This window comes from Pleurodeles waltl, chromosome 8 (assembly GCF_031143425.1).
Source record: "Pleurodeles waltl isolate 20211129_DDA chromosome 8, aPleWal1.hap1.20221129, whole genome shotgun sequence".
NCBI classification, from domain to species: domain Eukaryota; kingdom Metazoa; phylum Chordata; class Amphibia; order Caudata; family Salamandridae; genus Pleurodeles; species Pleurodeles waltl.
Window position 1 is genome coordinate 31,330,735 of NC_090447.1, and position 20,743 is coordinate 31,351,477.

Below are 20,743 nucleotides of genomic sequence, written 5' to 3' on the forward strand. Positions count from 1 at the left end.
CGGCACTGCTCTCTGTCAGTGGTCAGCACTGCTCTCTGTCCGGGGTCAGCACTGCTCTCTGTCGGTGGTCAGCACTGCTCTCTGTCGGTGGTCGGCACTGCTCTCTGTCAGTGGTCAGCACTGCTCTCTGTCCGGGGTCAGCACTGCTCTCTGTCGGTGGTCGGCACTGCTCTCTGTCCGGGGTCAGCACTGCTCTCTGTCGGTGGTCAGCACTGCTCTCTGTCGGTGGTCAGCACTGCTCTCTGTCGGGGGTCAGCACTGCTCTCTGTCGGTGGTCGGCACTGCTCTCTGTCAGTGGTCAGCACTGCTCTCTGTCGGTGGTCAGCACTGCTCTCTGTCAGTGGTCAGCACTGCTCTCTGTCGGTGGTCGGCACTGGTCTCTGTCGGTGGTCAGCACTGCTCCCTGTCAGTGGTCAGCACTGCTCTCTGTCGGGGGTCAGCACTGCTCTCTGTCTGGAGTCAGCACTGCTCCCTGTCCGGGGTCAGCACTGCTCCCTGTTCGGGGTCAGCACTGCTCTCTGTCGGTGGTCGGCACTGCTCTCTGTCCGGGGTCAGCACTGCTCTCTGTCGGTGGTCGCCACTGGTCTCTGTCCGGGGTCAGCACTGCTCCCTGTCCGTGGTCAGCACTGCTCCCTGTCCGTGGTCAGCACTGCTCTCTGTCCGGGGTCAGCACTGCTCCCTGTCGGTGGTCGGCACTGCTCTCTGTCGGTGGTCGGCACTGGTCTCTGTCGGTGGTCGGCACTGCTCTCTGTCAGTGGTCAGCACTGCTCTCTGTCGGTGGTCGGCACTGGTCTCTGTCGGTGGTCAGCACTGCTCCCTGTCAGTGGTCAGCACTGCTCTCTGTCCGGGGTCAGCACTGCTCTCTGTCGGGGGTCAGCACTGCTCTCTGTCGGTGGTCAGCACTGCTCTCTGTCGGTGGTCGGCACTGGTCTCTGTCGGTGGTCAGCACTGCTCTCTGTCAGTGGTCAGCACTGCTCCCTGTCCGGGGTCAGCACTGCTCTCTGTCAGGCGTCAGCACTGGTCTCTGTCGGTGGTCAGCCCTGCTCTCTGTCAGTGGTCAGCACTGCTCTCTGTCGGTGGTCAGCACTGCTCTCTGTCGGTGGTCGGCACTGCTCTCTGTCGGTGGTCGGCACTGGTCTCTGTCGGTGGTCAGCACTGCTCTCTGTCAGTGGTCAGCACTGCTCTCTGTCAGTGGTCAGCACTGCTCCCTGTCCGGGGTCAGCACTGCTCTCTGTCGGTGGTCAGCACTGCTCTCTGTCTGGAGTCAGCACTGCTCCCTGTCGGTGGTCGGCACTGCTCTCTGTCGGTGGTCGGCACTGCTCTCTGTCAGTGGTCAGCACTGCTCCCTGTCCGGGGTCAGCATCAGCTCCGTGGAGGGAAGTCCCCACTTAGCGACCAGCAGGCTCAGTGCTGCCAGCACTGCAGTGCCAGACTATCCGTCTTATTCTAACCGTGGCATGGGTAGCAGAATGTCAGCGGCCCCAGGCTCAGAGGGTAAACTCCTACGCCATCCGGGCCACTGCATTTCTGTATTAGTTTCCTAACCACAGAGAGCACGCCAGGGCATGCCTGCTGGCCAGCTGCCACTTCACGTTTGCTGAAAATGCTCCTGCTGTGCCAATCGTGCCTGTTAGGCTGGGAGGGAACTCAAACAACCGTGGGCATCCCCTGTGTGTCTTCTGCAGCCCCAGAGGATTCATGAGCTGCCCGCAAAACTCTAAACAAGCCTCTGTCTAGGTTCAGCAGTACTCTCTAGACAGGCTCGACAGTATTGTGTCGAGGCTTAGCAGTACTCTCTTCAGTCTCTCTCTAGTCTTGTCAGTACTTTGTCTAGGCTCAGCGGTACTTTCTCTAGTCTCAGCAGCATTTTGCCAAAGCTTAGCAGTCCTCTCACTAGTCTCAGCAGTTCTCTATGTAGGTTCAGCGATACTCCATATACTTGCTCAGTTTTGCTTTGTCTAGGCTCAGCAGTACACTCACTAGTCTCAGCAGTACTTTGTCAAAGCTCAGTTATACTCTCTCTAGTCTAAGCGGTAGCTTGTTAGGCTCAATAGTACTTTTTATCTTTCTATAGTCTCCACAGGTCTGTGTCTAGGTTCAGCAATACTTTCTGCATGAACTCAGCAGTACTTTGGCAAGGCTCACCAGCACTCTCTCTAGTCTGAGCAGTACCTTGTCAAAGCTCACCTATACTGTATTGTCAGCAGAAGCTTGTTAGGCTCAATAGTACTTTCTATAGTCTCAGCAGTTCTCTGCCTAGGTTCAGTAATACTTTCTATACAGACTCAGCAGTACTTTGGCAAGGCTCACCAGCACTCTCTCTAGTCTCAGCAACAATTTGCCAAAGATCAGCTCTGCTCTCTCTAGTCTAAGCAGCAGATTGTTAGGCTCAATAGTACTGTTTTATAGTCTTAGCTGTTCTCTGTCTAGGTTCAGGGATACTCTCTCATTGTCAAGGTTCAACAGTACTCTCTCTAGTCTGAGCAGTACCTTGTCAAAGCTCACCTATACTGTATTGTCAGCAGAAGCTTGTTAGGCTCAATAGTACTTTCTATAGTCTCAGCAGTTCTCTGCCTAGGTTCAGTAATACTTTCTATACAGACTCAGTAGTACTTTGTCAAACCTCAGCTGCACTCGCTCTAGTCTCTACAGTACTTTGTTAGGCTCAATAATGTTTCTATGGTCTCAGCAGTTCTCTGTCTAGGTCCAGTGATACTCTTCATGCAGACTCTGTGGTACTTGATCAAGGCCCACCAGTACTCCCTCTCGTCTCAGCAGTTATCTGTCTGGACTCAGCAGTACTCGGTCTAGTTTCAGCAGTACTTTGTCATGGCTTGGTGGAAGTCTCCCTGGCATCAGCAGTACTTTACCTAGGTGCAGTGTTCCAGTCCCAGCAGTACTTTGCTAAGGCTTGCAGCTTGTCTTTATTCAGTTTCAGCACTATTCCCAGGCAGAGGAAAGATCAACCCTTTTCCGTTTAAACCCAGCCAGTATGATACAACCAGAAGCTTCTTGCCAAGCACTTTTGTTAGAGGAATTAAATGAACACATTTCTTCATTTTTGTGCAAACATTATTTCCTGGCATCATATGAACCACTCATATAGCCATATAGTGGCTAACCGTCCCTTAGCAGGTCATCATGTGGGTATGTAGGAGCATTCCAAAAGGCAGCATCTCTGGCTGAGGCCTACAGGGAGCAGAAGCCCTGCATTAATTGTATCCATGACCTGGGTCCTAATATAGAATATGGCAGATGAGATGCTTCATCACAAACGTGATAGATATCCCATCTGCTGTAATGCACATGCCATAAGATATAATGCACTTGTAATACTGGGACATCCATCACCATTGTGAGGGGGTAACTCGTCTGCCAAGTTCTAAATCAGGCCTATTTGCCAAGTGATGGAGTATCCCATCTGCGAAACTCTAAATCAGGCCCTAAATATTCATCAGATGACAAGAAAAGGACTACATCTATATGAGTCTACCGCTGGCCTGACCATCAACACCGCCTGCTGACTGCCCAGTCATTTCACTTCTGACAGATCGCACAAGCTTTTGTATTTAATGGCAAACAGTATTTGTCACATAAACAGGCTCACTCATGTCAACTGTGTCTAGTTGGATTTTTTTACATGCAAAAATGATTTTTTTTCTGCATAAGGAGCAACAATATCTATTAGTTAAGGCAACAGTAAATCTGCTCCAAGAATGTTTGCGTTATAACGTGTCTAGTGCCAGGTAAGTGAGGTGTGCAGCACGAAGGCCTGGGTATTTACAGGTCGTCAGCCTCACTAGATCTCATGTACGGTTTCTTGAGTGCACATGGTGTACAAACACACTTCCAACACACCCTTCAACTTGCATCCACTGTGTGCTAGCCCCCACCATCCACCCACACAATGCCAGTACCTGTGATGATATAGTGCTCTCTCTTCTCTCTGTCCAGCGAGTAAGTAGTTGTGACAACCCCGGTGACAGGATCAATCCTAAATCCATCCTCGGAGATGGCACTGTAGCTCACAGCACCATTGGAACCTATGAAGGGAACCAGAAACGCATCAGGACATTGCAGTATTGCATCCAAGAGGTGGTATTTCAGAGTCCAAGTGCAGCCTCACTGTATCACATAGAGAGGAGACTGCACCAAGAAGTTACCTTTATGTTACCAACGTTACTCCTAGCAGGCTTTCTCCTATACCAAACCAGTCAGTAACCTGCCTCCTAGCAGTAGGACCTAAACTGCCTCTTAAAACCTGTCCAATCCAAGGGCCTGAGTCACAAAGGTAAACTTAGACTAAAAGTCAACATTTAAACCTAAAGTTTAACTTTACTAGTAGGAAAGTTCGTTTTTTGGTCCAAGTTTAGAGTTTTGTTCTAAACCTAGACCAAAAATCTAACTTTACTACTTGTAGTTTTGTTTTAAACTTAGACTTCAGGTCTAAACTTTGACTTTTTGTCCAAGTTTACCTTTGTAAATCGGGTTCGGAGTGTTTAGCTTCAGAGCTGGTGATCAGGCGCTGCTACATACTGGCTACACATTGGTGTCAGGTCCAACATTATCACGTTGAAGAAGCATGTTGTCCATCTCAGTTCTCAATGCATGGTGTACAATGCCTACAGGTCTGACAAAGAAAGTTGTGATATTGTGGAAGAGACAAATTACACATGCTAGGTAAGTCCATTTATCAAAACCTCCTGTGAAAGATGTAAAGGGTGTCTTGCTGAGACCCAAAAAAAGGAGAAAGAAATCACAAATTCAATAGGTGTAGGAGTCACACGCATCTGACAAGTATGACCAGGACTGTAAGTTCAAAAATGTGTTCCCGCCGTCCCGTACACATCCTGAGTCTGAAGATGGCATCTACACTGTGGGGCACTGTGGCTTCACATTGTTAGTATAGTGATAGATTCTGGCCACACTTGTAGCCAGCTGCCAATATTATTAATATTTAATTAAACACAATGTTACTCTGAGCTGAACCCAGAGCACATGAATTTCCAATAGCTTAATGCTTCAATCCAAGAGCTTGCCCTGCTTACCAGAATCCCTGTCCGTTGCCACCACTGCCACCACCGTGGTGCCGGCGGGCTTGTTCTCCATGACCACGACCTCATACTCGCTCTTCTCAAAGGCTGGTGCTTCATCGTTCACATCAATGATCAGGATGGAGAGCGACTGTGTGCTTGTCCTGCGTGGATTACCGTGGTCTGTGGCTACGACTGTCAGGTTGTACTGGTCCTGCTCCTCGCGGTCCAGGCCCTTCACAATTGCCAAGGAACCTGAAGAGTACAGAAGAAATCTCACTGGAGCAACAGAGCATCTCAGGCTTCAACGTAAGGTAAATATGAAGAAGCACTTGCTAGCAATGAGTGAGCCGAAACATACATAGAGATTTACTGAGATGACAGGTAAAGTGACATGTGGGAAGAAGACCCTCAGAGCTGCTGCCATAAGGAGCCGGCTGTTTAAATGGCCTTCTTGCGCCACTCAGGAGCCACCAGACCGCTTTTCCCCATCGCAGGAAAGCGAACCAAATCCAAGTTACGCATATCCGTATGGAGGTTTGCGATCCCTCACCATCACAGTTTTGAGAATGTGTTTGTCATCAGCGCTACAAGGTGGTAGTCTGTCACAAGCAAGCAGTTTACGAAACAATTTTATAAATATATCAAAGCCCATGATCGACAGGGAGGAGGAAGAACTGGAAACTACAGGAGCTTAGCTAGGTACAAAGAGTGATCGGAAGAATGAAGACAGCCATGAACAAGAGAAAATACACAAGATACCAAGGGTGCCTGGTAGAAGGAAAAACAACTGCAAAAACAGTGGCTGAGGTTTAATCTGTTTTGCTTTATTCATAATATATATTATTATTATTGTTACTAGTAGTATATATTATTATATCACAGTATATTATTGTATATTAAATAAATATACATATGTATTTATTACCTAGTGGCGGTTGCCACTAGGTAGTTATAGTTAGGACCTAGCTTCTGTAGAAAAAGTATTTTTTGTTTTGCTGATAACTTTGGTGCTGTTTAATGAATCTTCACAAAAGTTTCAAAACGTTTACTTAGCTAAGTTCAGATTCTGTCTTGAAGGGTTGATCTGTCAAGCGGAGGCCGAGAAAAAGTGGGGGCCCCAAAACATGTTTTCCCCATTCATGTTTCCATAGGACCTTTAGACACGCCTACATCCCGAACCACTACACAGAGGTAGATTCTGTTGCGCAGATCACGCTTTTGTGATTTGGTGTAAATCCGTTCACTAGATTTGAAGTAATTGAAGGCCAATAAATATAGATATATAGGAATGCGGATCCGCCTCAGATCGATCCGAAGATCCATGTACCCCAAGAAAAATCTGATTGGCTGGCTGCACCCTGACAGAAAAGTTGCAGACGCAATTTTGTTTGTCGCATTGGCTCGGGAGTGGGACAAGAAGAGAGAAAAAACAAATAAGGGTTCAGGATACCGGCATCCTGACCCCATAGGACACATAGAGGGGTCTCTTAGGGACTCTTTGTGGGCAAAAATTGCCCAATTATTATTTTTTTGTCCGATTTGTGGATCCGTGGATGGAGCCACAGATCCCAGATTCGTGAATCCACTTGCTGAAGGCTGTGTGCAGTTTTGGTTTGGGTACATGCAGGAGGGTTGGCGGCTGGACCAGGCCATCTTGGCCATATGGGCAAACCCTGCCGCGCATGACTGAGGGCCGTGTGTGGCGCTGCTTATATTCACGTTGGTGCATGCTAAAAAAAAAAAAACATAGACATTCACTGAAAAAAGCAAAGGTTACAGGGACGTTATAGTTAGGTTCTGAATTTAGTCGCACAAAACCTTAGAAATTCAGCAGTTATGGTTAGAGTTAATTCAAGTAACTATAACTCGCACCCTAAAGTAACTATAACTTGCGGCCTTGCCATGCACAGTTTTCTGATCAAAATTTTTATTGCAAATGTTACAACGATATTATCAATGATGTCATAGAAGATGTCATCCAAATGTGGAGTAATTAGCTGCACATGGTGAAGGTGCGACTTATAGTTACCTTATGGCGCTACTTTTTGTTACTTGAAATAACTATAACTGCTGAACTAAGGTTTTGTGCGAGTAAATTCAGAAGCTAACTATAACGTCCCTGTAACCTTTGTTTTTTTCAGTGAAAAAAAATATATATATATATAGAGAGAGAGAGAGAGAGAGAGAGTACAATTGATTATTTGGCAAATTATAGATTTTTGTAAACACCTTGAAGGTGCACTGAATCATTCACCATTTCCTTGTTATGGACAGTTTTACGCTAACCCTCTCACCCCATCACCTTTGAGTGGACCACTCTCTGTTTCTTGAGATCTCCTACAACCGCAGCGGAGAGTCCTGCGTGCCCTGCATGGCATCTCTGCCAGGGCTCTGCTCCCGCCAACAGGAAGACCAGATGCCTGCCAGTCGTGTTTCATCATCTTGTTTTCAACCTCTGAAAACAGTTTTTTTTTTTAAGAAAACTGTTTTTGTTGCCTTTCAGATTTCTCCGTAGATATCTGGATGTGAGCTCTGGAGATGCCCATCTCAGCCAAGAGGCTCGGCGCCACAGGAGAAATTTGAGAAAAGTCAGAGCACATGTAGGGGAAACACAACATGTTTTAATAGTAAAAACAAAACGCCGCGTTCCTCCAAAAGTAAACAAAACAGCATTAATAAACAAGTGTAGTGGATAACAGTCTGAAAATGGGTCCGTTTTGGATTACATTTTAGGCCTGGCTACAATGCCGGGGGGGGCAGCCAGATTTGGGGCCCAGTAGAAAGGGAGGTGACGAGAAAACACCCACTGTTTCAAGATCGGGGTGCCTCGCCTTCCAAGGAGCGCTGCAGGCAGCCTTACACCCTCCCAGTGTGCCCGCAGGCCGCCCTGGTGCCGGGCCATCTTGTCTGCCACTCACTGGACCGCAGGGGTGTTCAGTGGTGCAGCCCACCTGCGTTTCTCCCCCCGAGGGTTTATGGTGCAGCCCGGAAGAGAGCAGCAGGTTCAGTTCGCAGGTGCGCCCGGTTCACGCTTACCGACCGGGTGCGTCCTTGTGCGTTATGGGCCACGGATGGGATCCAACGTGGACAACGCACGGTGCGTCCTGTCCAAGAGTCAAGCACCACATCCCACGGAGAGGGCCACATGGCACAGTATACTCCACGGCAGGCTTCTCGGGTGCCCAGGCCTCTCTAAGACCGACAGGAGGCGGTGCTGCAGAGAGGGATACCCCCTGCAGGACAGAGAGTGGGGCAGGCCACGCTGATCACGGTGCTGCAGAGAGGGATACCCCCTGCAGGACAGAGAGTGGGGCAGGCCACGGTGATCACAGTGCTGCAGAGAGGGATACCCCCTGCAGGACAGAGAGTGGGGCAGGCCACGCAGATCACAGTGCTGCAGAGAGGGATACCCCCTGCAGGACGGAGAGTGGGGCAGGCCACGCAGATCACAGCGCTGCAGAGAGGGATACCCCCTGCAGGACGGAGAGTGGGGCAGGCCACACTCAGCACAGTGCTGCAGAGAGGGATACCCCCTGCAGGACAGAGAGTGGGGCAGGCCACGGTGATCACAGTGCTGCAGAGAGGGATACCCCCTGCAGGACGGAGAGTGGGGCAGGCCACGGTGATCACAGCGCTGCAGCGAGGGATACCCCCTGCAGGACGGAGAGTGGGGCAGGCCACGGTGATCACAGCGCTGCAGCGAGGGATACCCCCTGCAGGACGGAGAGTGGGGCAGGCCACGCAGATCACAGCGCTGCAGAGAGGGATACCCCCTGCAGGACAGAGAGTGGGGCAGGCCACGGTGATCACAGCGCTGCAGAGAGGGATACCCCCTGCAGGACAGAGAGTGGGGCAGGCCACGGTGATCACGGTGCTGCAGAGAGGGATACCCCCTGCAGGACAGAGAGTGGGGCAGGACACGCTGATCACGGTGCTGCAGAGAGGGATACCCCCTGCAGGACGGAGAGTGGGGCAGGCCACACTCAGCACAGTGCTGCAGAGACGGATACCTCCTGCAGGACAGAGAGTGGGGCAGGCCACGGTGATCACAGTGCTGCAGAGAGGGATACCCCCTGCAGGACAGAGAGTGGGGCAGGCCACGGTGATCACGGTGCTGCAGAGAGGGATACCCCCTGCAGGACAGAGAGTGGGGCAGGACACGCTGATCACGGTGCTGCAGAGAGGGATACCCCCTGCAGGACGGAGAGTGGGGCAGGCCACACTCAGCACAGTGCTGCAGAGAGGGATACCCCCTGCAGGACAGAGTGTGGGGCAGGCCACGGTGATCACAGCCCTGCAGAGAGGGATACCCCCTGCAGGACGGAGAGTGGGGCAGGCCACGGTGATCACAGTGCTGCAGAGAGGGATACCCCCTGCAGGACGGAGAGTGGGGCAGGCCACACTCAGCACAGTGCTGCAGAGACGGATACCTCCTGCAGGACGGAGAGTGGGGCAGGACACGCTGATCACAGTGCTGCAGAGAGGGATGCCCCCCTGCAGGACGGAGAGTGGGGCAGGCCACAGTGATCACAGCCCTGCAGAGGGATGCCACCTGCAGGACAGAGAGTGGGGCAGGCCACGGTGATCACAGCCCTGCAGACGGATGCCACCTGCATGACGGAGAGTGGGGCAGGCCACGCAGATCACAGCCCTGCAGAGGGATACCCCCTGCAGGACGGAGAGTGGGGCAGGCCACGCAGATCACAGCGCTGCAGAGAGGGATACCCCCTGCAGGACGGAGAGTGGGGCAGGCCACGCAGATCACAGTGCTGCATAGAGGGATACCCCCCTGCAGGACGGAGAGTGGGGCAGGCCACGGTGATCACAGCCCTGCAGAGGGATGCCACCTGCAGGACAGAGAGTGGGGCAGGCCACGGTGATCACAGCCCTGCAGAGGGATGCCACCTGCAGGACGGAGAGTGGGGCAGGCCACGCAGATCACAGCCCTGCAGAGGGATGCCACCTGCAGGACAGAGAGTGGGGCAGGCCACGCAGATCACAGTGCTGCAGAGAGGGATACCCCCTGCAGGACGGAGAGTGGGGCAGGCCACGGTGATCACAGCGCTGCAGAGAGGGATACCCCCTGCAGGACGGAGAGTGGGGCAGGCCACGCAGATCACAGCGCTGCAGAGAGGGATACCCCCTGCAGGACGGAGAGTGGGGCAGGCCACGGTGATCACAGTGCTGCAGAGAGGGATACCCCCTGCAGGACAGAGAGTGGGGCAGGCCACGGTGATCACAGCGCTGCAGCGAGGGATACCCCCTGCAGGACGGAGAGTGGGGCAGGCCACGCAGATCACATCGCTGCAGCGAGGGATACCCCCTGCAGGACGGAGAGTGGGGCAGGCCACGCAGATCACAGTGCTGCAGAGAGGGATACCCCCTGCAGGACGGAGAGTGGGGCAGGACACGCTGATCACAGTGCTGCAGAGAGGGATGCCACCTGCAGGACGGAGAGTGGGGCAGGCCACGGTGATCACAGTGCTGCAGAGAGGGATACCCCCTGCAGGACGGAGAGTGGGGCAGGCCACGGTGATCACAGTGCTGCAGAGAGGGATACCACCTGCAGGACGGAGAGTGGGGCAGGCCACGCAGATCACAGCCCTGCAGAGGGATGCCACCTGCAGGACAGAGAGTGGGGCAGGCCACGCAGATCACAGTGCTGCAGAGAGGGATACCCCCTGCAGGACGGAGAGTGGGGCAGGCCACGGTGATCACAGTGCTGCAGAGAGGGATACCCCCTGCAGGACAGAGAGTGGGGCAGGCCACGCAGATCACAGCGCTGCAGAGAGGGATACCCCCCTGCAGGACGGAGAGTGGGGCAGGCCACGGTGATCACAGTGCTGCAGAGAGGGATACCCCCTGCAGGACGGAGAGTGGGGCAGGCCACGGTGATCACAGCGCTGCAGCGAGGGATACCCCCTGCAGGACAGAGAGTGGGGCAGGCCACGCAGATCACAGCGCTGCAGAGAGGGATACCCCCTGCAGGACGGAGAGTGGGGCAGGCCACGCAGATCACAGCGCTGCAGAGAGGGATACCCCCTGCAGGACGGAGAGTGGGGCAGGCCACGCAGATCACAGCGCTGCAGCGAGGGATACCCCCTGCAGGACGGAGAGTGGGGCAGGCCACGGTGATCACAGCCCTGCAGAGGGATGCCACCTGCAGGACAGAGTGTGGGGCAGGCCACGGTGATCACAGCGCTGCAGAGAGGGATACCCCCTGCAGGACGGAGAGTGGGGCAGGCCACGCAGATCACAGTGCTGCAGAGAGGGATACCCCCTGCAGGACGGAGAGTGGGGCAGGCCACGGTGATCACAGCCCTGCAGAGGGATGCCACCTGCAGGACAGAGTGTGGGGCAGGCCACGGTGATCACAGCGCTGCAGCGAGGGATACCCCCTGCAGGACGGAGAGTGGGGCAGGGCACGGTGATCACAGTGCTACAGAGAGGGATACCCCCTGCAGGACGGAGAGTGGGGCAGGCCACAGTGATCACAGCACTGCAGATAGGGATACCTCCTGCAGGACGGAGAGTGGGGCAGGCCACGCAGATCACAGTGCTGCAGAGAGGGATACTCCCTGCAGGACGGAGAGTGGGGCAGGCCACGGTGATCACAGCGCTGCAGCGAGGGATACCCCCTGCAGGACAGAGAGTGGGGCAGGCCACGGTGATCACAGCGCTGCAGCGAGGGATACCCCCTGCAGGACAGAGAGTGGGGCAGGCCACGGTGATCACAGCGCTGCAGAGAGGGATACCCCCTGCAGGACGGAGAGTGGGGCAGGCCACGGTGATCACAGCGCTGCAGCGAGGGATACCCCCTGCAGGACGGAGAGTGGGGCAGGCCACGCAGATCACAGCGCTGCAGAGAGGGATACCCCCTGCAGGACGGAGAGTGGGGCAGGCCACGCAGATCACAGCGCTGCAGCGAGGGATACCCCCTGCAGGACAGAGAGTGGGGCAGGCCACGCAGATCACAGTGCTGCAGAGAGGGATACCCCCTGCAGGACGGAGAGTGGGGCAGGCCACGGTGATCACAGTGCTGCACAGAGGTGCATTTCCTGCAGGAGCGAGAGTGAGGGCAGGCCACACTCAGCACAGTGCTGCAGAGAATGGACTTCCTGTAGGACTGAGAGTGAAGGCGAGCATAACTGACCACAGTCCTGCACAGAGGTGCACTTCCTGCAGGATGAGAGTGAGTGCAGGCCCCACTGATGACAGTCCTGCACCAGAGGTGCACATCCTGCAGGAGGAGAGTGAGTGCAGGCCCCGCTGTTCACAGTCCTGCACAGAGGTGGACTTCCTGCAGGAGGAGAGTGAGTGCAGGCCCCGCTGTTCACAGTCCTGCACAGAGGTGCATTTCCTGCAGGAGGAGAGTGAGTGCAGGCCCCGCTGATGACAGTCCTGGCAGAGGTGCACTTCCTGCAGGATGAGAGTGAGTGCAGGCCCCGCTGTTCACAGTCCTGGCAGAGGTGCACTTCCTGCAGGATGAGAGTGAGTGCAGGCCCCACTGATGACAGTCCTGCACCAGAGGTGCACTTCCTGCAGGATGAGAGTGAGTGCAGGCCCCACTGATGACAGTCCTGCACCAGAGGTGCACTTCCTGCAGGAGGAGAGTGAGTGCAGGCCCCCCTGTTCACAGTCCTGCACAGAGGTGCACTTCCTGCAGGATGAGAGTGAGTGCAGGCCCCACTGATGACAGTCCTGCACAGAGGTGCATTTCCTGCAGCATGAGAGTGAGTGCAGGCCCCACTGATGACAGTCCTGCACCAGAGGTGCTGTTCTCTGTGATCGAGGTGGGGGTGTGGCGTGGGGTGGGGGTGGGGGGGCACCATTAAAGAAACCCCCCGAGGAGTTTATACACTACCCCCCCCCCCACCATCCCACCCCATCTCCATAGTAACCCAGCCATTACTCCTACTTACTCTACGCCCACTTGACAAGTACACGAAAGAAAAAAAACAGGTATTGTCTCTTCTCTCAAAAAAACTCTTGGCGGATGTAACCATTTTCCACTGGAAACGTGAGCTACTGAGACGATCCAATGAAAACGGAATGGAAACAGCCTGAGGGGTCCCGCGCGCGCACAGCCCGTCAGATCACCGTAATATATAAGGGGGGGGGGGGGGCTGTAGCTCAGGGTGGCCCTGGGGGCCAAGACCTCTCTACGTCAGGTCCCTTTACTGTATGACGTCGGCCAAGGGGACTGACCTGGGGTCTGAGAGTTCCATGTGACACCCGTGCGCAGCCTGTCAGGTCCCATCATGTATTAGGTGGTCCTAGAAGCCAGCGGGTGGTCCTGGGGTCCAAAGGGCTCCATGTGACATGGGCACATGATGGAGAGATCTGGTCAGAGTCATCCACGCTAGGGCTCCATAAGAGAGCATCACAGTCAATGAGTGTTACGGGTCACTGCAATCCATGCTAGGGCTCCATGAGAGACAATCACAGTCTGTGAGTGTTACGGGTCACTGCAGTCTATGCTGGGGCTCCATCTGACATAAGCAGATGATGGAGAGGTCTTGGTCAGAGCCATCCAAGCTAGGTCTCCATGAGACAGCATCACAGTCAATGAGTGTTACGGGTCAGGGCAATCCAAGCTAGGGCTCCATGAGAGAGCATCACAGTCTATGAGTGTTAGGGCTCACTGCAATCCATGCTAGGGCTCTATCTGACATAGGCAGATGATGGAGAGGTCTGGTCAGAGTCATCCAAGATAGGTCTCCATGAGAGAGCATCACAGTCTGTGAGTGTTACGGGTCACTGTAATCCATGCTAGGGCTCCATCTGATATAGGCAGATGATGGAGAGGTCTTGGTCAGAGCCATCCAAGCTAGGGCTCCATAAGAGAGCATCACAGTCAATGAGTGTTACGGGTCAGTGCAATCCATGCTAGGGCTCCATGAGAGACCATCACAGTCTGTGAGTGTTACGGGTCACTGCAGTCCATGCTGGGGCTCCATCTGACATAAGCAGATGATGGAGAGGTCTTGGTCAGAGCCATCCAAGCTAGGGCTCCATGAGACAGCATCACAGTCTATGAGTGTTACAGATCACTGGAATCCAGGCTAGGGCTCCATGAGAGAGCATCTGCTAGGGTTCCATGAGAGAGCATCACAGTCTATGAGTGTTACGGGTCACTGCAATCCATGCTACGGCTCCATCTGACATAGGCACATGATGGGGAGGTCTTGTCAGAGTCATCCAAGCTAGGGCTCCATAAGAGAGCATCACATTCAATGAGTGTTACGGATCACTGCAATCCGTGCTAGGGCTCTATCTGACATAGGCAGATGATGGAGAGGTCTTGTTCAGAGCCATCCAAGATAGGTCTCCATGAGAAAGCATCACAGTCTGTAAGTGTTACGGGTCACTGCAATCCATGCTAGGGCTCCATCTGATATTAGAACATTGGAATGCTGGAGGCTCCATTGAAAACAATGGAGTGCTGCGGGCTTTTACTGGCCGGTAAAAGCCCGCAGTGTCAACATTCCAATGTTCGCTTTGTTCACAGCAACAGCTGTGAACAAAGCCTCACGGAGCCCGAGGGGATTTAAATCCCCTCGGGCTCCGTGAATTTTTTTTTCTTTTAATAGAACATTCTGCCCTGTGTGGCAGAATGTTCTAATAGCCTTAGAACCCGCCGTAGCGGGCTCTACCGGCTATTAAAGTCCCTCTCCCTTGTTAAATGCCCTCGCCTTCGGCTCGGGCATTTAACGCGGGGAGCGGGCCTTTAATAGCCGGTAGAGCCCGCTACGGCGGGTTCTAAGGCTATATAGGCAGATGATGGAGAGGTCTTCGTCAGAGCCATCCAAGCTAGGGCTCCATAAGAGAGCATCACAGTCAATGAGTGTTACGGGTCAGTGCAATCCAAGCTAGGGCTCCATGAGAGAGCATCACAGTCTATGAGTGTTACGGCTCACTGCAATCCATGCTAGGGCTCCATCTGACATAGGCACATGATGGGGAGGTCTGGTCAGAGTCATCCAAGCTAGGGCTCCATAAGAGAGCATCACAGTCTATGAGTGTTACGGGTAACTGTAATCCAAGCTAGGGCTCCATGAGAGAGCATCACAGTGTGGGAGTGTTATGGGTCACTGCAATCCGTGCTAGGGCTTCATCTGATATAGGTAGATGATGGAGAGGTCTTGGTCAGAGCCATCCAAGCTAGGGCTCCATAAAAGAGCATCACAGTCTATGAGTGTTACGGGTCACTGTAATCCAAGCTAGGGCTCCATGAGAGAGCATCACAGTCTATGAGTGTTACAGCTCACTGCAATCCATATTAGGGCTCCATCTGGTATAGGCACATGATGGAGAGCTATGGTCAGAGTCATCGAAGCTAGGGCTGTAATGGACAACAGTACATCAAGGAGACGTGTTCGTCAGATATGTCCACGCAAGGGTTCCATGTGACATTAGCACACGATAGAGAGGTGTCAGTCAGAGTTGTAGAGATGTAGTTGTAATTGTTGTAATTGTATTTATAAAGTGCTAACTACCCCTGATGAGGTGTTGAAGTGCTTTTCGTCGAGCAGCACGCTACTCCGGAACCCAAAAAGAATTAGTGGTATATTAGTAGAAGGAAATATGACTTAATTTGAGAAGTGGATGCAAGTCTGTTAGTTGAATTGAATAGGATAATGGAGGGAAAGAAGAGGGAAGAGTCCAGAAAGTGTTATTTGGGAGATCACAGGAGTAAGATGAGGTTTGGGGTGAGTAAAAGGAGAGATGGCGGAGGGAAGAGTCTGTAAAAATGGATTAGCGAGATCATAGAAGTAAAATGAGGTTTGGCATGAGTCAAAGGAGGGATAGAGGAGGGAAGAGTTTAGAAAGGGCTATTTTTGAGTTTACAACAGTAAAATGAGGTTTGGGATGAGTTTAAGGAGGGATACAGAAGTGATGAGTCTAGGAAGTGTTAGAGATCATAGTAGTAAAATGAGGTTCGGGGGAGTCAAAGGAGGGATACATGAGGGAAGAATTTAGAAAGCATTGTTTGGGAGATGATAGAATTAAAATGAGGTTTGGGATGAGTCAAAGGAGGGATACATGAGGGAAGAGTTTAGAAAGGGTTGTTTGGGAGATCTTAGCAGTACAACTCGGTTTGGTGTGATCCAAGGAGGGATAGAGGAGGGAAGAGTTTAGAGAGGGCTATTTTTGAGGTTACAGATCATAGTAGTGAAATGAGGTTCGGGGAGTCAAGGAAGGACAGAGGAGGGGAGAGTCAAGAAGGGATCTTAGGGAGGTCAGAGTAATAGAATGAGGTTTGGGATGAGTCCGAGAGTGGAGGTGGAGGATAGACTGCGAGAGGTCCAGGGTGAGACAGAGTAGGTCACTGGAGAGAGTCAACGTTTTTTTCTTTTACAGTAGGAGTAAATGAATAAGTATGTAGATACATAAGTACATAGAGAGGGTGTATATGTATAAGAAATATAATATACAGAGATTTAAAGTTGTATTTTATAAACTTAGACTTTCAAGTGTTGCTGTACTTTAAGCTATTTTTTAATGTTATATTGTCCTCTATACTTCAATCGTGAAGCACCTGTAGATAAAATAGTTATGGTAATATTTACATATTGTGATAGATAAATAAAACAGAGTACTCGTGCTACGCTGGAGTATGTCTCTAAAGGTCAGCAGCACTCTTGCATAATAAAGTGCTAAGGAAACAGCCCACATCACCTACAAAGGGCGGGGCTCCACTCCTGCAATATTCTGCACCCCCACTCCGGATAACATACAGTATGGTGGACACCAGACCCACTGGAGCTACCGATGCTCCCAAAGACACTGCACTGCTCCAGTGAGAGACTGAACAGGTACAAGTAGTCTATTCCATAACTGAGCTACCAACGGTGATGAGCGTCTTCGGCCACAGCCATCCAAGGTGCATCCCGTGTTACATCAGCATGTGCCAATAATGACCAGGCAAGGGCCAGCCAAAACTAGGGCTCCATGTGACTGCCAAAAACCTGTCTTTTTTCTCAGGCTCCTAATTAAACTTCTTCAGTCACTGCTCTATTAGGGATTACCAGCGCCAAGACGCCTTCAGGCATTCCAACTTAGATACTTAAGACACACAGACCATAGGTACTCAAGGCACACAGACCTTAAGTGCTCAAGGCACACAGACCTTAGGTGCTCAAGTTACACAGACCTTAGGTGTTCAAGGCACACAGACCTTAGGTGCTCAAGGCACACCGACCTTAGGTGCTCAAGGTACACTGACTTAGGTACTCAAGGCACACAGACCTTAGGTGCTCAAGTTACATAGACCTTAGGTACTCAAGGCGCACAGACCTTAGGTGCTCAAGTTACTTGGACCTTAGGTGCTCAAGCCACACAGACCGTAGGTGCTCAAGTTACACAGACCTTAGGTGCTCAAGGTACATAGACTGTAGGTGCTCAAGTTACACAGGCCTTAGGTGCTCAAGGTACACTAACCTTAGGTGCCGAAGATGGACAGACCTTAGGTACTCAAGCCACACAGACCGTAGGTGCTCAAGCCACACAGACCTTAGGTGCTCAAGGCACACAGACCTTCGGTGCTCAAGATACACAGACATTAGGTGCTCAAGTTACATAGACCGTAGGTGCTCAAGTTACACAGACCTTAGGTGCTTAAGGCACACAGACCTTAGGTGCTCAAGGTACACTGACCTTAGGTGCTCAAGGTACACAGACCTTAGGTGCTCAAGTTACATAGACCTTAGGTGCTCAAGCCACACAGACCTTAGGTATTCAAGCCACACAGACCTTAGGTGCTCAAGGTGCGCAGACCTTAGGTGCTCAAGGTACACAGACCTTAGGTGCTCAAGTTACATAGACCTTAGTTGCTCAAGCCACACAGACCTTAGGTGCTCAAGGTACACTGACCTTAGGTGCTCAAGGTACACTGACCTTAGGTGCTCAAGTTACACAGAGACCTTAGGTGCTCAAGATACACAGACCTTAGGTGCTCAAGTTACACAGACCTTAGGTGCTCAAGGCACACAGACTTAGATGCTCAAGGTACACTGACCTTAGGTGCTCAAGGCACACGGACTTAGATGCTCAAGGTACACTGATCTTAGGTGCTCAAGTTACACAGACTTTAGGTGCTCAAGGCACACAGACTTAGATGCTCAAGGTGCACTGACCTTAGGTGCTCAAGGCTCTTTTCCAGTGTAGTGAGGAGGAGCGAGGCAAGAAGTACTGGTGGAGTACAGAAGCTTGCATCAGGGATGTCTTAGGAGAGGGTACAGTGTACAGATTAGAGATGGTTCCCTTACCTGAGCCATTGAGGACTGGATCTCGTCCTGTCCCCTGGATCCCTTATCAGTAGGGAGTGGCTCGGGAGCTGCTGCCACCTACCACTGTGACTGCGGCGTCTTCTTCAGCTGGTACCTAGCTTCAGCAGATGGTAGGACCTGTAGGATCCTGAGACCTTACACCAGGCCTCATAGGATTAAATAGCATTAAATCAAGTTCTATGAGATATAACAACTTTAGACTGGGTCTTGTACAGTCCAGCAGCCTTGCATCGAGCCTTTTTACGACACGGCAGCCTTACGTTGAGCCGTGGAGGATATACCAGTGTTATGTCGGGTTCTGTAGGATACAACAACCTTACAACGTACGAAGGAGGATACTACAGCGTTATTTTGGGACTTGTATGATATGGCAGCCTTACAATGGGAATTGTATGGCAGGACAGCCTAACACCAGACTTCATAGGATGCAACAGCGTTATGTCAAGTTCTGTAAGAGATAAAAACCTTACACTGGGTCTTGTAAGATATAACAACCTTACATTGTGACTAGTTCCATTCTGTAGGCTTACTCCTGGCCTTCTATGATACAATAGCCTTACATTGAGCTACGGTTGATACAGCAGTGTTGTGCTGGGCTATGGAAGATATAGCAACCTTACATCGTGACTAGTACAATACAGTAGGGTTACACTTGGCCTTCTATGATACGACAGCCTTTACATTGGGCTATGGTTGATACAACAGCGTTATGCCGGGCTATGGAAGATATAACACCCTTACATTGGGTCTTGTATAATATAGCAGCATTACACTGGGTCTTATAAGGTACAATAACTTTACATCGGGCCTAGTAGGATTCTGCAGCATTACACTCTGTATTTTAGGATATGGCAGCCCTATTTATGGCAATGATGAGCAGGACTGATTCTGAGAACATTATTTCTACGCTTAGGGAACATACCTCCTGTTTGGAGTTGAATGGACCTAGCTGTGCCCTACACAGTATTTTTGGGCAGTGTCCAGGTTCTTTAAGTCAGAGTGTAGGTGTAACCCGTGCACAAAGCAGTGCGGCCTAGGTTCAAGCAGGATGGCGTTACAGTCGATGAGTGAGCATCTAAACACGATGCTACGGGGAAGGGACGAGTAGGAACCCGTATAAGGTAGCTTTGGTATAGAAGACCTGTGCGCCCCAACCCTGGTCCAAAGACTGCCTTGACATAAGCACAATGACCCTGGATGAACGCAACACCCACAAACGGTCCTGCAGAGGGACTTTGGTTGAAAAAAGGGAGGCGACTGTACAGCCAGTGGGTGAAACTCAGAAGCCAGATGGACTCAGGAGGATCTTGCAGCCTCCACAGCCACCTGAATATGAAGATAGTAGCAAAGAGGTACCAAAGGGAGAGGAACCATCAGTGATATTTTATGGCTACCAACAGCCCTATATGGTCTATCTGTGCACCATACACAGTATGGACCTCCATACTGGGCCTCAAGCTAGCGCCTGGAAGCAACTGGTCCATACTGTGCACTATACACAGTATGGGCCTCCAAATTGGGCCTCAAGCTAGCGCCTGGTGCAGTTGGTCCATACTGTACACTATAGAAGTACGTGTTTGAACTCACGCACTCTCCAGTAGACTATGGGAGACGCTAGGAACCCCCAGAGTGATGGTAAATTCTTACTGTATGATCACGCACTGTCAGATGAACCAGCTGCTTCTTTCAATAAGGACTTTGCTGTTCCTGATGAAATTCAGACAAAAATGAGATTCAGTCGACCAAAAATGTACTTTTAGATGCACTGTACAATTTTTTTTTTTTTTCGTCTAACATTTTTATTGCATTATTTTTTGGTTGATTTGCATTTTATAATTGCTTGTTATGCACTTTGATAACTATGTCAATGGCCACAATTTACAAAACAGATTGAACTGGAAGCAGAAGTTAAACTGCGCCTTACAGGGCAGCAGGTTCTGCAGAAAAAGCGTGGGGAGTGCAGCAACCTCAGCAGGCCGTTGCAATCACAACCAGGCCTGGGTAGGAGCATGCACAGATTGCCACTTTGCAATTATTCGAGCTTTTATGAACCCCACTGCTGACCTTTGACCTTTGTGCAACCTTTCCTTGGGATGTGGATTTTCTTGTTAGTGGACAGCCTCACCCCGAAACAAATTAGTCCTGCACAGAGAGGGCTCAGGGCTGCACTGCGAACAGCACATTCAGGCGCTTAGCATAATAATCAAAGGGAGGAAAAAATCAATTTCCACTGAGCAGGGTCCTATATCTGAATCCATTTCCAGCAGGGGCCTCATTGTGGCTCAGACAAAGGGGAAGCAAAAGCCAGCGACCGCAGTTGACTAATGCATTCTTCATGTAAAACCGCTCTTTCCCCCTAACCTGCATGTGGTCCAGCGAGTTCCTGGCGCAGGGCCAGCCCACGACGCTTGAAGC

At 51.6% G+C, this 20,743-nt stretch overlaps 1 protein-coding gene across 1 annotated transcript in view; it reads right to left on the reverse strand.

The window, feature by feature from the left end:
• DCHS1 (dachsous cadherin-related 1) overlaps positions 1–20,743 on the reverse strand; it is a 328,180-nt gene that overhangs the window by 35,788 nt on the left and 271,649 nt on the right. The window contains exons 11-12 of the mRNA XM_069203663.1: positions 5,049–5,288; positions 3,918–4,043 (exon numbers count right to left, since the gene is read on the reverse strand). Of these exons, the coding sequence (XP_069059764.1) occupies positions 3,918–4,043; positions 5,049–5,288 (366 nt within the window). The remainder of the gene's footprint in view (positions 1–3,917; positions 4,044–5,048; positions 5,289–20,743) is intronic.